This window comes from Chelonia mydas, chromosome 1, assembly GCF_015237465.2.
Source record: "Chelonia mydas isolate rCheMyd1 chromosome 1, rCheMyd1.pri.v2, whole genome shotgun sequence".
Taxonomy (NCBI): Eukaryota; Metazoa; Chordata; order Testudines; family Cheloniidae; genus Chelonia; species Chelonia mydas.
In genome coordinates this window covers 16,417,552-16,431,423 of record NC_057849.1, presented here as the reverse complement: position 1 = coordinate 16,431,423, position 13,872 = coordinate 16,417,552, and the positions used below count along the sequence as shown (strand labels likewise).

Genomic DNA, 13,872 nt, shown 5'->3' with positions numbered 1-13,872 from the left:
TTCCCCCAGCCCAAGCCCTGTGTAGGACAGCTTATGGCTGTATTATCCATGTCCCCTCGCAAGCTCTGGTTTGGGGGGATGTGCACAGGGATAGAAGGGGATGTCCTTAAGCAGCTTGGGACTGCCATAACTTAAGACTGCTCCCCATTCATCCGAAATGATCCCTAGGGCTGTGAAGAGTGGCATGAAGGCATCCTGGTCTCCTCACCTGCTGGGCTGTGAGTTCTGTGCTCCACTTGAAAGACCTGCATAGAATCTTTCACCTTTTGGATCTATCCTGTAATAAAGGGCAAATATTGCACTGGCATTATGGGCCACAGAAAAGTGTTTTTAACCAGTTTTAGAATAGCTGATATGAATGTTTCACATCAGAACATATTCTTTCCTTGGGTTTCTATCATGCTGCTAGAGGTGCCTGCTTTTTGATAAGATGTTACCCATTTGTGTGGCAGAATGTTGCTTCCCTTTTTTGACCCAAGTGGTGAACCAATATTTGTGGCCTTGGGGAGGAGAAATGGATGTTAGGTATTTCTCTGATGCAATCCTGCGTTACAAAGAATGTACAGAAAGTCCTGTTTCCCTGAATGCAGTCAGAATCAAACAGGAGATTGTTTCTTTGCTCACAATTTCAAGCCCCTTTCCAGCCAGCACTCTGACCAAAAGCTCTGAGCTTTGTTCCACAAAAGCGACTCTGGTTGTGTCTGGTGCTGCCTTGCCATCTTGTCTGTGTGCTGCTATGGTGTTCCTGCTTCTCTCTCTCTCTCTCTCTCTCTCACAGACACACTCTTCTGTCAAACAATATCCAGCACCCTGAATTTGTATTTCAGCCCCCAGTCAAAGCCCTCCTTCCCCAGAGCTCTGATTCCTGACCAGCCATGTTTATGGCCTATGTTTTGGGTGGTAGCTCCTATTCTTTCAGCTCTCTATTGCACAAAGGAACATAATTGCTTTTTACCTTTACCCTGAATGAAGGGCAGCTGTTGTCATGCTCACCAGCTTCAAACAGGTTCCACCCAATCCCATCACAATAACATATTTTTTAAATTTCTTCCCACTGGAAACTGATTGTATCCAAATCTACTGCATGGATAATGTGCCTCTAACCACCCGGGCGTTAAGCAATAGGACAAAGGACCTCTACATTCAGTAGAAGGGGAAAGAATAGTTCCAGTCCTGTTATCCTTATTTCTTAATGCTGTTGGTGTAGCACGTAGACGCCGGTTCTTCCTTGTGCAATATCAGCTTTGGAAAGTTTCTTTCAAAGTGACTTTTCTTTGCAATATAATTCTGCATCTGCCTTCACAGATCTATGATCCTGAGGCCTGAAGTCACTGGGCAGTGTTTAACCATGTTATAATGCGATGGTTTTCCATTTGATTTCCCAGGTTCTAGCAGTGTGTTTGCTCTCAGAAGGTCAGCAGTTGTACCTGCACTGGAGTCACAAGGTGGGATAGTTGAGTCATTCCAGAAACTTCTGTATCCACACTTTACAACAATTAAGGTCAATTATGGGATGGTTCCCTACCCAGAGACCAAAACACATTTTCAGTCTAACGTGACAATTCTCTTCAAGGTTAAGGAATTTAAAAAACAAAAGCAAAAGGAGAGGCTTGGGGAGAGAGCATAATGTATGCATCCCCTTTGTAACTGGCTGCAGTGTCTCTGTAAACAAAATGGCTGACATCTCTGCCCACAGAAAGTGAGAATTAGTGCTCTTAAATCCACGAGGAAGTGTGTCCTGCTGCTGATCATTTTTGTATCTGCTCCTGGGTAGACAGAGAATGTAATTCTCCAAGTCAGCCAATCTAACCCTAAAATTCACTGGTAAAATCACCCAGAGACAGAAAAAATCAGGATGGATTACAGGTGATATTAGCAACCCCTCATAATTTCAGTTTACGACATTGTGATGCCTCGAGCATCTACACTGCAATGTAAGCCCAGGGTTAATAGAACTGGAGTCAGCAGCCCCTGGGTTTGTTAACCTAGGGCTTGAGCATTTACACTCATTTGTAACTCCAGGTTAGGAATTGTTGAACCCTGGGTTCCAGCCTGGGGCTCCAGCCTGTACACATTATGCAGGCCCAAGTCCAACCACCCATATCCCAGACTTCCTAGCGCCATCCCAAAATGTGGCCACTCTAGCCCTTTGTTTATAGTACAGCATGGGAAAACTTGACTGTCCACCAAACTTGACTGTCTGGAGGACAAAGAAAGTTGCGCCATGGGATTATGGGATACTTTTGGCAGATTCCCAGAGCAGACTCCCAGTGGAGCGGCATCTATACTGCATAGCAATAGGGCTTGAACCCTGGCTACCAGCTTGAATCAGGCCCTCCACCCCCATGGAGTTTTGGGACCCGGGGTCCAAGCCCTGGGTTACTGTGATTAGGGTGTATATGGAAAGGGGGTTAGGCTTCAGCCTGAGTTCAAAGCCTGCATTTACATTGCAGCACTGACATGCCTTAGGTGATTGACCTGAGACATGCTTGGCCAAAATCCATAGCATAAGAATGGCCATGCTGGATCAGACCAAAAGTCCATCTAGCCCGGTATCCTGTCTTCCAACAATAGCCAATGCCACGTGCTTCAGAGGGAATGAACAGAACAGGCCAAATATCAAGTGATCCATCCCCTATCATCCAGTCCCAGCATCTGGCAGTCAGAGGCTTAGGCACCTCCAGAACATGGGGTAGCATCCCTGACCAAAGAGACAACCTAGCCATTATTAATGATGGATCTGTCACTCAGTGTTTCTCCTTAGAGCAGGTTTGGGCAAACTTTTTGGCCTGAGGGCCACATGGGGGGGTTCCAAAACTGGAGGGCCGGGTAGGGAAGGCTTTGCCTCCCAAAACAGCCTGGCCCCTGCCCCCTATCCACCCCTCCCACTTCCTGCTCCCTAACTGCCCCCCTCAGAACCCCTGACCCATCCAACCCCCCTGCTCCTTGTCCCCTGACCGCCCCCTCCCAGGACCCCATGCCCCTAACTACCCCCCCCCCCGACCACCACCCCCCCCATGCCCTGACAGGCCCCCCGGGACTCCCACGCCTATCCAACCGCCCCCTGCTCCCCATCCCCTGACTGCTCCCCGGGACCCCCTTATCAACCCCCCTGCTTCCCGCCCCCTTACCATGCCAGTCAGAGCGCCAGGACTGTCAGCTGCGCCACCCAGCTGGAGCCAGCCACGCCACTGCACTGCCCGGCAGGAGCTCACAGGCTCACTGCCCAGAGAGCTGGTGGCATGGTGAGCTGAGGCTGCGGGGGAGAGGGGACAGCAGGGGAGGGGCCAGGGACTAGCCTCCCTGGCCGGGAGCTCAAGGGCCAGGCAGGATGGTCCTGCGGGCCAGATGTGGCCCGTGGGCCATAGTGTGCCTATCTCTGCCTTAGAGGTCTCTTTGCCTCTAAGAGTATGCCTACACTGCATTGTAAACCCAGGTCTGTGGAACCCACATTTGTGGACTTGGTGTTTCCAAGCCTATGCTTGAGTGTCCATACTGCATTGTAAACCTGGGTTTACGATTGCTGGACTTGGGGGTCTGACAGCCATGCTAACATCCGTAGTGCACTATGCAGACCTTCTCACTCAGCCGCTTGAGCTGTGTCCACACTGCAAAATGACAGGGCTTGGATCCGAGTCACAGAGTGTAGACCTAACCTAATTCAACTAGGTCAGTTTAAAGAAAAGGAGGACTTGTGGCACCTTAGGGACTAACCAATTTATTTGAGCATGAGCTTTCGTGAGCTACAGCTCACTTCATCGGATGCATACTGTGGAAATTGCAGAAGACATTATATACAGAGACACCATGAAACAATACCTCCTCCCACCCCACTCTCCTGCTGGTAATAGCTTATCTAAAGTGATCATCAAATTGGGCTATTTCCAGCACAAATCCAGGTTTTCTCACCCTCCGCCCCCCCACAGAAAACCTGGATTTGTGCTGGAAATAGCCCAACTTGACGATCACTTTAGATACGCTATTACCAGCAGGAGAGTGGGGTGGGAGGAGGTATTGTTTCATGGTGTCTGTGTATATAATGTCTTCTGCAATTTCCACAGTATGCATCCAATGAAGTGAGCTGTAGCTCACGAAAGCTCATGCTCAAATAAATTGGTTAGTCTCTAAGGTGCCACAAGTCCTCCTTTTCTTTTTGCAAATACAGACTAACACGGCTGTTACTCTGAAATAGGTCAGTTTAGATGATCAAGCTCATAAAGATCACTGCCACATAGAAAATACTCTATAGCTTTGGAATCCAAGCCATCTTTATAACCCACATACAACAGTAGCTAAGGGTAGTATACACAGAAATACGAATTACAATTGTCCTACACTAATTCTGAAGCCAGGCAATATCCTATTTGTCTCTGCAGATTGGGACTTTTTTGGTATTGGGCTTCTCCATAGCTGCCATCGCTGTATTTTCTAAACTGTGGGGAGTTCGATGGAAAACCGTCCGCCTGTCATTTCAGGTAAGAACATGGAAGCTCTACATAAAAAAAGACAACTTGTTAACAAAAGCCGTGACTGGTAATAGTTGGAAAATATGGAAACAGGCATTTTTTTCACATACAATTTTTCTGTCAGGGATCTGGTGTCATCAAACTCAAAATTTTCCATAAAATGTCAATTTTGACTACATTTTTTATTTTTTATTCTGATTCAGGGGAATGGGGATGAAAAATTTTGTTTAGCTTCAGAATGTCAATCAGAAACTCCATTTTTCATTTTGAAATGCTGAATTGTTTTGATCAAAAATATTTTAAAAAGTTGTTTCCTTGTTTACAATTCAAACCTTTTAGAATTTTTCGTTGTGTGATATTTTTTATTTCCACTTTCTGTTCTGATTTGGAATGGAAACGAATTCTGAAATGTCAACATTTCCTGTGATAGGAAAATAGCATTTACGAGCCAGGTCTAGAAAATATCTTCCATCAAATGTCCTTGGGTTCAGAAACAGGACGGGATTAAACTTGTTCAAAAAAAATGAGCCAGCATCCGCTGTTACCTATTTCTGGAATCAAACTTGAACTAAAATGTTATTAAAAAGTTTTTATCAATGTTTATGCAGTGATTCCTTCCACAAGCTGTCAGGAGAGTTCGAAACTAATGCTGGAGACACCTCTACGGCTTCAGCTAAAGGAGGAACTCCATTAGTTTTCATCCATAGTAGGCTGTTATTCTGTATATGGATTAGCTAGAAGAGGGATGCAGATGGCCAGTTCTAGGGGTGGGCAAGCAGGGCCGTCACCATGGGTGCCAACTTCCAGGGAATGCCACCACACCTCTGTGCTGCTGGGCATTTTTGGCCAGCCTTTCTCCCCCTCGTCCTCAACATTGGCTGACTGAGTTTTCTTCTTTTTTTGGTTTTGTTTTTTGTTTTGCTTGGCTGCTGGGCATGAGGAAGGTGTTAAAAACATTTTCTACCATGGCTGGCAAAATGGCTAGGACTGCTTTGATGCTTCTGTGGATGCAACGTACAACCATGTTACATTTGGATAATGTTTTTTCTCTACCATAAACCTTGGTAATTTCAGGTTTCACTATGGGTCAGATTGTCTGCTACTCTAGTTTTATGCTGGAGTGACTCCCTTGACTTTAATGGAGTCATACCAGCATACAACTCAGCGGAAAATCTTGCCCAATATCTCCCGTCAGGCCAAAAAACAGCATATTTCTTTCAGATTTCCATCCCACTTTTGCACATTTATGATAAATTCAGAGAAGCATCTGACCTTTTGAGTGCTTGTTTAACCTTTACAGTGAAAGAAATCAATTACAATTTCTATAGCTGTCCTTCAAAAATAGTAATCTAATAAATCAGTTATTTGATGTTAGTAAAACATGAAGAATATTCCCAAAGTTACAAATCTGAAGCTAAAAAAAACAAATAAATTGAAATGCAATTGGATCTAAATACAATGGACCTAAACCCTCTAGTCTGAGATCAGGCGCTTTGTTTAAATAAATAAGAGTAAATAATTCTTATGAAGTACATTATTAATTTGTGGAACTAGCTGTTGCGGAATATTAGTGAGGCTAATCAAGTAGTCTAGCAAGATTGGAAAAAGGATTAGACACACATCCGAGTAATCAGCTGCTGCAGTTATACTAGCTAGTATGATAGTACAGTTGGATATTAAGTGAGTTATCATGCAATTAGTGGTCTGATCTTCATAACTGGTGATGTTCATAATGAAGTGTTGAAACTGAATCTAGCTGGAATGGCCTGACTGTCTGGTGGAAGACACTCAGGTACTACGGTGATGAGGGGCTATATAAGAACCAAGACTGAGAGAAGAAGTTGAGTTCAGGATAGTGCACTCAGCTCCTGGGGGAAAGGCGTGCCTTGCATTGCTATCCTGCATCCCCTTTGGCTGACTCAGGAGCAGGGTTGATGGACTCTTGAGGATCACATCAGTATACTTCAGCTGACCTGCCATGGGGCTAAAGAAAAATGTAGGGGACAGGGACTTTCTCATGGGTTCCACAAAGTTCTCAAAGGGCCCAAGCCAAGTGTAAGATTGGGGAAAAACTGTCTGTACCTCTAGCAGTGCCCCATAGCTCAACTATGTCAGTATTAGGAGAGCTGTTTGTTTCCATAAACTGGCTTTTCACAGCAATCCTCTTGTCTCCCGTCCAGGTCACAGCTCCCTATCTCCACATAGGTGCAATAGCAGCCATGGTCCTTCTGTCTTGGCCAGTGGCTTTGCATGCCTTCCGAATGCGTAAAAAAGGTACAGTAGCTCTCCTTTATGCTCTACAGGTGCAGCTTCCACCTGGAACCTCTGTGCTCTGCTTTGTGCAAATGGGAGAGATGTGGATATAGGCCAAGACTTTCAAAAATAGGTAACAATTTTGGGCCTCACTTTTTGTGTGCCTTGAGACACCTTAAAACGGCCTGATTTTCAGAGTGCCCATAGCTCTTACATCAGCCTGCAATATACTCAGTGTCAAGGGGTGGACCCTTCCAGCTAGCACACTTAATTCACCAATGCTTGTTTGCCCAGTGATGCTGCCTCCCTTCCTTGCTTGAGGTTCTGACAAAGAACTTTTGTCTTAGGGAGAAAATGAATGACAAGGAGCCCCAGCTCCTCGCCCGTCCTTTCTGCCAACACCTGTGTCCTTGCTTCATGGGGCTTCTAAACAGCCTAAGGCACTGAGCCATGGGGACCAGTCAGAGCCCCACTGATTTTACTGCGGCCCTGCACTTTGCGGGGAGCGGTGGGATAGCTGTATCAGGGCTTAATGGGAGGGGTTGTCATGGGAGCCCTTGTTGCAACTTCAGCAGCTCATTGCTATGTACAAATATGCAATAGCAGCGGTGAACAGGACACGGGTCATCTCCTCTGCCCCATTTGTGCTTGCTGAGATGTCTCTTCTGGAGGCTGCCCTAGGCAGTGGCCAGGATAGAGTTCATGTCAGCACTAGTGCCAGGTGTGGCAGCTCAGGCAGCCCACCCCTCCCCTTCTCCAGGGACATCCTAGGGAGACCTTATTAAGCTAAGGTTAAGTATCTTTGGTGTCCGTTGTACTTAATTAATGGATTATGGATTATTATGGGCCAGGACTGTACGTAACTTCTTGAGGGGGGAGGTGTGTCAGATGTGACACCTGGGGGTTCAAACAACTGTACTGGATATGCCAGACAAGAATGGCCCCTTGGAACAAAATAGGTTAAGTCGTTTTTCCTGGGGAATATCTAGGAGGAGGTGAATGCAAATCCCCCACCTCTTGTTATGAACCGATCCCCCTGCCTTTTGAAATGGTGCTCTGAGGAGTGAGCCATTGTCTGCTGATCACCTGTTACTTGAGGCCAACATCAAAGGCCCATGCTTTATAAAGGAAAGACTGAACTATTCACGGGGGTGCTACTTCTGAGCTACGGCTGTTATCAACTTGAAACCTTACAAAAAATCCTTTGTGGGGTTCGAAGGACTGACTCCTGCCAGAGCCCATGGCTGGGGTTGGGGTTGGGGTGATCTCTGCTAAGCTTATTAGCATGCATGTTGGTTCTTGTATTGTTTTTAATGTTTTCTCTGCAATGCTTTCGCCTTAAGAATAAATGTGCTTGCTTATAAAGAGCTGTGTGGTAACTTGCTGGCAATTACAGCTGTTCATAGCCTCTGGAGAGAAAGCAAAGTGCAGACGTTGGCCTGTTTAGGCAGTCTGGCTTGCTGAGAATATCACACCATAGGCAGGGAACTGTGCAGCCTGGAAAACCCTGGTCAGGAGAGAGCTCTCCACCCAAGAGAAGTGATGGCTGAGGAGTCAGGAGACTAAGAGTGGGTGCCGTTGGTGGACTGTGGAGGGGGAATACATGTGTGGTTGCCCTGAACAACGACATTCATGGCAGCCCTAGTGCCAGGAGTGGCAGCTCAGGTAGTCCATTTCTCCCCCACACCCATCCTTCTCCAGGGACACACAAACACCAGCACGTTAAAACATGCTTCTTCCTCAAAGCCTGCTAGCAAGTTAGAAATTCCACAAATTTGAGCTAGTGGTGTCCAGTACGTACAATCTGTATTGTCTCCAGAGGATCGATTCCTTGGAGGCTGGGCTGTCTCTCTAGCTTGGACAGACGGCACTGAACACATGACAGGCTCTCAGCAAATAACAATCTCGCTGTTTCTTGGGGCCTGAGGAGAACCTTGCTCCTTACATAAGAAACACTGTGATTGACATCATAAAAAAACAAACTGCTCTGTTAGAAATTAGGTCATCCAGTCTGTCCCCTGTGTCTAATACTTGCGATGCTGTAATATTTGCAATCCCCCATGCCCGCCTTAACATACAACAAAGGAATAATTGCGTCTTTGAATTTGAAACCCCACAGCAACAATGCTTTCTCTCTCTGCCATGGTCTTCCTCACTGTGACGAGCATTAAGGTCATAATTGCCCCTTTGTTTGGCAAATCTTTCATGCCTGAGAGGGTTTAGCACAAGCCCTGATGTTCTCAGGCATGTACAGAAATGGAGCTAGAACTGTAAGCCTGGCCGGAAAGGCTGCCAATCCTCTTCCGTGTCTGGCTCTTGTCTGCAATCCTGTTTCAAGCGGGTTCTTCTGAAAGCCTGTCCAGTCACTCCACATCACAGAAGGGGCTTTCAGAAGAGCCCACCGGAGATGGAGCAAGCGACTGAAGGTAGCCCTTAGTATGGCAGGGAAGCTTGATGAGCTAGCGAGGAGACTTTGTCCCCGTCTGTTGGAATGTTCTAAGGATTGATGTGCGGCTCAGAGAAGTCTTGTCTAGGAGCATAAGGGCAGGCCCAGGTGTCAATAACTCCTGAGTATGCATCCTGGCCCTGGCACTCTCTCTTTCTCTCTGTCTCATCTTCTCCTTCTGCAAAATGGTTACACTTACTTGCCTCCTTGCCAGGGGTGTTGTGAGCATTAATCAGCGACAGTATCCAAAGCAAATGAAGATGTTGAACATTCACACTGGAGCCTGTCATACTTTGCAGCTCTCACCTGTGCTGTTCAGTTTGACACCCAGAGTAGATGTTAATTTGTATCTAAAACAGTGGTTCCCAAACTCTTCAGCATCACGCCTCCTTTTTAATTTCTGAGAAACCCTCACACCCCACGCCTCTCCTTTACCATCATCCAACCCCCCCAATCCTTGTCCCCTGAACACTCCCTCCCGGGACCCCCCACCCCTAACTGTCCCCCCCGGGACCCCACTCCCTATCCAACCCCTCCTGCTCCTTGTCCCCTGATTCCCCCCTCCCGGGACCCCACCCCCTATCCAATGCCCCCGCACCCTGTCTCCTGACTGCCCCCCCAGAACCTCCGCCCCATCCAACCTCTCCCTGTCCCCTGACTGCCCCCCTGGCACCTCCTGCCCCTTATCCAAACCCCCCTCCCCCCACTCCCCACCCACTTACCAGGCCGCTCAGAGCGTCAGGACTGGCTTATTGGAAAGCCTGGGAGGTGGGTGGGCACAAGCCATGCTGCCCGCGCGGCGGTGTGGCTGCAGGGGGGAGTGGACAGGAGGGGAGGGGCTGGGGGCTAGCCCCCCCCCCAGCCGGCAGCTCAAGGGCTGGGCAGCCTCATGCCCCCCTTGGAATTTCTTCACGCCCCCCGAGTTTGGGAACCGGTGAAAATGCTATACTCATACAGTACGTGCAAACTCCTGGTCCACCTCTCCTGACTCTACGTCTCCGCAATAAGAACCTCACCTGATGCGAGACTACGTGGAACACAGACATGGTTGGCTTGAATGTCGCTTCCACTGCACTGTAGGGATTTCAGTCAGTATAGTGCCTTTGTGGGAATCCCCACAGGGCACACCCAAAGCTGTCTCATTGTGACAGCATGCATGGGCTGGGGAATGGGATGCTCTCCAGGGTACTGTACCTCACGGGAAGCTTGGTCCATAGGCGAGAACGTCGCAGAGGCGCTATTTTCTTATCTTCCGTGAAAATCCCCAAATAGTTGCACACTGAGGTGCTCTGGTGCCATGGTGATGGGCCACATCTAGATGTATGGGTAGACAGACTTGTGAACCACACAGCCTGCGGAAAACCATGGAGCTGAGATCTATAGCAGGCCAATCTACCCTGGTAAAAGTGAATCCTGCTGTGGAAAACCATTGTTAAGGAGCTGAAGTTCGCCCTCTAGGATGCACAAAGAGAGTGGTGCAGAGAAAGCTCCTCACTGCATCATCCTGCTTTTGAGTATAAATGAAATTTTTAAATGCCGCTTACCATATCATTCATCTAACAATAAATAGTATTTCGCCTTTACTGCAAACAGCATCGACCTTCTCAGGCTCTTTCCTGTGAAGCTGAGTAAATCTTATTACATCCATATTTACAGATAGGGAAACTGAGGCATAGACTGTGACTTCCTGAAGATGGCACAGCAAGTTAGGAGACAAACCAAAAATATGACCCAGCAGTGCTGGATCCCAGTTATCTGACCACTAGACAGACTGGTACAGGGCATAGTTTGGAGAGATTCACGGGGTACAGAAAAGAAGGGGATTGACTGATGGGAAGGATTTAGTGATTCAGGACACCAGACTTGGCCCAAGAGCCAAACAGCTCTGATATAAATCAAGCCCTGGGGCAAACTCATAAATTATCAAATGGATTAACTTTAGCCTTCCCCTTCTGCATTCTTTCAGTGATTCAGGCAATAATTATTGGTCCATACCTGGCTATCCTTGTCCTTCTTTTCTTGATACCTCTGGGGATGTACTCTCCCTGCATCAGAGAGGTGGGGACTCTGGGGCCCAAACCAGCCCTCATTGGACACAGAGGAGCACCAATGGTAGGTCTGGGGGAAGATGTTTGGTATCATTCTTTCATGATCTGTATTGTAGATTGCAGATTCCCCACCCTCACCCCAAGAGCTCTGCAGTCAGCCTCTGACAGGGAATCTATAAAGGGAATCTATTCTGTTTTGGATTTGTATGCAGAAAAAGCCCTCATGATTTCATTACCAAGCACCATCAGTGCACCAGAGCTTTCCGATGATTCAGGTCAAAGAACACAGGCATTGTGGGTAGTGTGGAAGTGAGCGAAGGAGACAAGGGGAACAGTTCAGAGTGACTCTCAGGCAAAGTACTATCCCGGGATAGTTCACAGCATGAGAACAAGGCAGAAGCTGGAAGACCGTTTAAGGTGGTGATGAGAAGCTTAAAAGTTGTGTGGAAGAAGATAAGAAGCCGGTGAAGTAGGTGGAGGAAGGCAGAGATGTGGTGCAAAGATGATTTTGGGTGTGTTGGGTGGCTGAGTGGTGGCTGAGTGGAAGCCTGGGGACGTGCAGGTTATGGTAGTCAAGGCTTGAGATAACTAGAGAGCAGACTATCATCTTGGTGGTTGGCACTGAGAGGAAGGAAGTTATTTAAAAGAAGCACCACGATTTGGTGAGAGCCTGGATGTGAGATGAAATAGCCAAAGTTGACCTTTAGGCTACAAGCCTGTATAATGGGAAGAGTGGGGATATTGTCAACAGGAACAGAGAAAGAGGAAGGGTTAGAGGTACAGTCAAACTCTGCCTCGGATGTACTGATTTAAGGAGCAACGTAACGTGAACAAAGCCTCCTGCTCTGTTATCGACTGACTGAAGAGCTTGATGGTTTGGGGCTTGTCCTGCCCTCCAGCAGATTTGTAAATGATCCTGGATGCTCCTAGAGCCCTGATGGGACCTACAGGCATGAAGCAAGTAAAACAGATTTTCAGCTATTGGACAAAGTGAACTTTACTGGCAATCACAGTGGGGCAGGGCAGTGGGGGTGGTTACCAAGAAACTGAAAGTATTCTTGGGAGTCATCTGGCGCTTGTCGAAACTGGCATTCCTTTATGTCATCTTCCTAGCTGGCTCCAGAAAACACTGAGATGTCATTTCAGAAGACCATTGAACATGGTGTGGATGGTCTTGAGACAGACGTCACAATTAGGTAAGGGGGAAGCACCGTGTCTCAGTGTGCAACTTCCTCTGGCTAAGATTTCACTTTGCTACGACACAGATACGGGCAATCAATACTTGATGGGCTACGTCCAATCCTTTATCAACTAGTGTTTGACACAACTGCATGTCAGGCCTGCTCCTGTTCCCACTGTGACTTTGGTATTGATTTATTATTATTTGTATTACGTAGTGCCTAAGAGCCCTCATCATGGACCAGAAGCCCATTGTGATAGGCACTGTGCAAAAATAGAGAACAAAGAGATGGCCCCAGCCCTAAAGACCTTACAATCTAAGCATAAGACAACAGATACAGACAGAAAGGGGAGTATAAGGAATAATTACTTTATCATGCATCCGAGTATGTAGACAGATTACAGGAAACACATAGAAGGCAGATCTCTATCCTAACGATCTTACAAACCTCAGTGGGATTTGGATGAGGTGCAGAGAACACAGCCAAGTTGCTTGCAATTATAAAGGCATGTGAGAGCATTGTATTAGTTACTGCCAGGCTCTTGATGTGCCATTCCGAGTTGGAATCATTGCCCTTATACTGTTGGGTAGGGTGATCGGCTTTTCAGTGTTTATGTAGCACTGTGGAAGGTATGAATATAGGCCCCCAAATCTACAAAGCGCTGAAGCACGTGCCCAAGTGCTTAGCTGAGTCAGGGCTTTGCAAAGGGTAAAATTCTGCTCTCACTTACACCATTATAAATGCAGCATTGCTCCACTGAAGTTGACAGAACTACTCCAGAATTACCCTGGCGGGAGCTAGAGCAGAACCTGGCCCATGGTCATTGCTGTATTTCTTCTTAAGATGTCAGATCTAAGTATCATTATTTCCATTTTACAGATGGGGAAACTGAGGCACGGGGAGATGTGACCTCTCCAAGGTCACCCAGCAGGCCAGTGGCAAAGCTGGGAATAGAACCCAGGTTTCCTGACTCCCAGAGTATGTCTACACTGCAATCAGAGGTATGCCCGAAGCATATGTAACTACCTGAGCTCGCTTTAATCTAGCTAGTTTGAATAACAATAGTATTGAAACCACGGCAGTAGGGGCAGCTGCATGGGTGAGCCACGCAAGTATTTACCCAGGGTCCCACATGGGCTTGTGCAGCCCATGCTGCTGAGGCTTCACTGCTGTTGTTATTTGGCCTAGCCAGATCAAAGCTAGCTTGGGTATGTCTACACGTGCTGCATTCTCACCCCTGATTGCAGTGTAGACATAGTGTAGTCTAGTGTCCTGTCCCACGTGACTGCCTATGTGATAATGGATTCTACTCTAGGTGTTGTTTTCCAGAGGGTGTCCTTTTATTAATGTCCTTCATGTATAATTAGGGCCCTACCAAATTCATGGTCCATTTTGGTCAATTGCACAGTCATAGCCTTTTAAACATTGTAAATTTCATGATTTCAGCTATTTAAATCTGAAATTTCACTGTGTTGTAA

General features: G+C 47.1%; 1 protein-coding gene across 1 annotated transcript in view; it reads left to right on the top strand.

Annotated features, from left to right (window-relative positions):
• The window catches only part of GDPD4 (glycerophosphodiester phosphodiesterase domain containing 4), an 85,068-nt gene that overhangs the window by 56,204 nt on the left and 14,992 nt on the right, over window positions 1–13,872 (top strand). Inside the window, exons 7-11 of the mRNA XM_037889829.2 lie at window positions 1,386–1,445; window positions 4,377–4,475; window positions 6,647–6,740; window positions 11,132–11,277; window positions 12,327–12,409. Coding sequence (XP_037745757.1) covers window positions 1,386–1,445; window positions 4,377–4,475; window positions 6,647–6,740; window positions 11,132–11,277; window positions 12,327–12,409 — 482 coding nt within the window. The remainder of the gene's footprint in view (window positions 1–1,385; window positions 1,446–4,376; window positions 4,476–6,646; window positions 6,741–11,131; window positions 11,278–12,326; window positions 12,410–13,872) is intronic.